Raw genomic sequence first — 2,682 nt, 5'->3', positions numbered from 1 at the left:
TCTATGGGGGGATATGGGGCTCTATGGGGGGATATGGGGTTATATGGGGGGGCTATGAGGTTATATGGGGGGGTTAGGGGGTGCCTATGGGGCTCTATGGGGTTATATGGGGCCATTAAAGGGGGTGTGTGGGGCAGAGCCATAGGGGGGTCCCAGGTATGGGGGGGTGAGGGGTGGGCATGGGGTCACATGGGGTCATATGTGGTCACGTGGTGTGACGGGGTGTCACATGACATGGGGTCACATGACATGTATGTTGTCACGTGATGTGTATGTTGTCACGTGACTCAGTGCCCCCCGACAACCCTGTGGTGGAGGCGTCGGAGGCGGCTGTGGAAGGAGGAGAAACGGAGCTGAGCTGCACCGTGCCCAGATCCCGGCCTGCAGCCAACATACGGTGGTACCGGGACAGGAATGAGATACACGGTGAGACATGGACATATAGGGACATATAGAGACATATAGAGATACAGAGAGATCTTATATAGCACAACATACGGTGGTACCGGGACCGCAACGAGATACACGGTGAGACACCATTAATACATATAGGGACATATAGAGATACAGAGAGATCTTATACAGCACAACATACGGTGGTACCGGGATAGGAACGAGATACACGGTGAGATACCATGTAATATATAGGGACATATAGGGACCCTATATACCCCATAGAGACACATAGAGTCACATAGAGACACATAGGGACCCCATAGAGACACATAGAGACACTGTACACCCCATAGAGACCCATAGAGACCCATAGGGACCCATAGGGACCCCATAGAGACACATAGAGACCCCATAGAGACCCATAGGGACCCATAGAGACACATAGGGACCCATAGAGACACATAGGGACCCATAGGGACCCATAGAGACACCATAGACTGCATACAGAACACATACATCCCATAGAGAGAACCCATAGAGACCCATAGGGACCCATAGAGACACATAGGGACCCATAGAGACACATGGGGACCCATAGAGACACATGGGGACCCATAGAGACACATGGGGACCCATAGAGACACATAGAGACACATATGGATACATAGAGATACATAGAGACACCATAGAGATACATAGAGAACTATAGGGACACATACAGACCCCATAGAGATCCATAGAGACCCCATACACCCCATAGAGCCCCATAGAGACCCCATAGAGATACATAGGGACCCTATATACCCCATAGGGACCCTATATACCCCATAGAGATCTTATATAGCACAACATACGGTGGTACCGGGATAGGAACGAGATACACGGTGAGACACCAGTAATACATAGGGACATATAGAGATTCATAGGGACACATAGAGACACATAGGGACACATAGGGACCCATAGAGACACATTGGGACCCATAGAGACACATAGGGACACATAGACACACATAGAGACACATAGGGACCCATAGAGACACATAGGGACCCATAGAGACACACAGGGACCCATAGAGACACATAGGGACACATTGGGACCCATAGAGACACATAGGGACCCATAGAGATACATAGGGACACATAGAGATACATAGGGACCCCATAGAGATCCATAGAGACCCATAGAGATCCATAGAGACCCCATAGAGATACATACAGACCCCATAGAGATCCATAGAGACCCCATACACCCCATAGAGCCCCATAGAGACCCCATAGAGATACATAGAGACCCTATATACCCCATAGGGACACTATATACCCCATAGGGACCCTATATACCCCATAGGGATCTTATATAGCCCATAGGGACCCTATATATCCCATAGGGATCTTATATAGCACAACATACGGTGGTACCGGGACAGGAACGAGATACACAGTGAGACACCATGTAATATATAGGGACCATATATAGCCCATAGGGATCTTATATAGCACAACATACGGTGGTACCGGGACCGCAACGAGATACACGGTGAGACACCATGTAATACATATAGGGACCCTATATATCCCATAGGGACCCTATATATCCCATAGAGATCTTATACAGCCCATAGGGACCCTATATACCCCATAGGGATCTTATATAGCACAATATACGGTGGTACCGGGATAGGAACGAGATACACGGTGAGACACCATGTAACATATAGGGACACTATATACCCCATAGGGACCCTATATACCCCATAGGGACACTATATACCCCATAGGGACCCTATATACCCCATAGGGACACTATATGACCCCATATTTCCCCCTAATATCCCCCATTATTTCCCCCCAATAATCCCACCCGTAGCCCTCTCCTATATCCTCCCCGTATCTCCCTTCCATTCACTCACCTCATATCCCCCCAACACGAGCCTCATCACGGGACTTCCCATCCTCCCCCGCTTCCTCCATTATTTCCCCCCATATAGACACCACTTATACCCCACGTACACACTTATCATATACTCCCGGAGTACTCTCTCCCCCCACTCTATCCCCCCCATCCCAAGCTATAGGGATCTAACCTCATTCCCCTTCACACTAACCCCATTATACCCCATATCCCCCATACTGAGCCCTATTAAGTGCCCCATATCCCATCACCCCCTCCTATCCCCCTAGAGCCCTATAGGGACACGTCCTATTAACCCATATCCCCCCATATCCCCCCATAGAGCCCTTATACGTGACCATATTCCCCATATCCCCCCATTATACCTATATA

General features: G+C 49.2%; 1 protein-coding gene across 1 annotated transcript in view; it reads left to right on the top strand.

Moving 5' to 3' along the window:
- The first annotated feature begins 197 nt into the window (after positions 1 to 197).
- Positions 198 to 2,682, top strand: part of CADM4 (cell adhesion molecule 4) — a 9,061-nt gene continuing 6,576 nt past the window's right edge. The window contains exon 1 of the mRNA XM_032441770.1: positions 198 to 426. Coding sequence (XP_032297661.1) covers positions 267 to 426 — 160 coding nt within the window. The 5' untranslated portion in view covers positions 198 to 266. The remainder of the gene's footprint in view (positions 427 to 2,682) is intronic.

This window comes from Coturnix japonica, unplaced genomic scaffold, assembly GCF_001577835.2.
Source record: "Coturnix japonica isolate 7356 unplaced genomic scaffold, Coturnix japonica 2.1 chrUnrandom554, whole genome shotgun sequence".
Taxonomy (NCBI): domain Eukaryota; kingdom Metazoa; phylum Chordata; class Aves; order Galliformes; family Phasianidae; genus Coturnix; species Coturnix japonica.
This window is presented reverse-complemented; position numbering and strand designations above follow the sequence as displayed.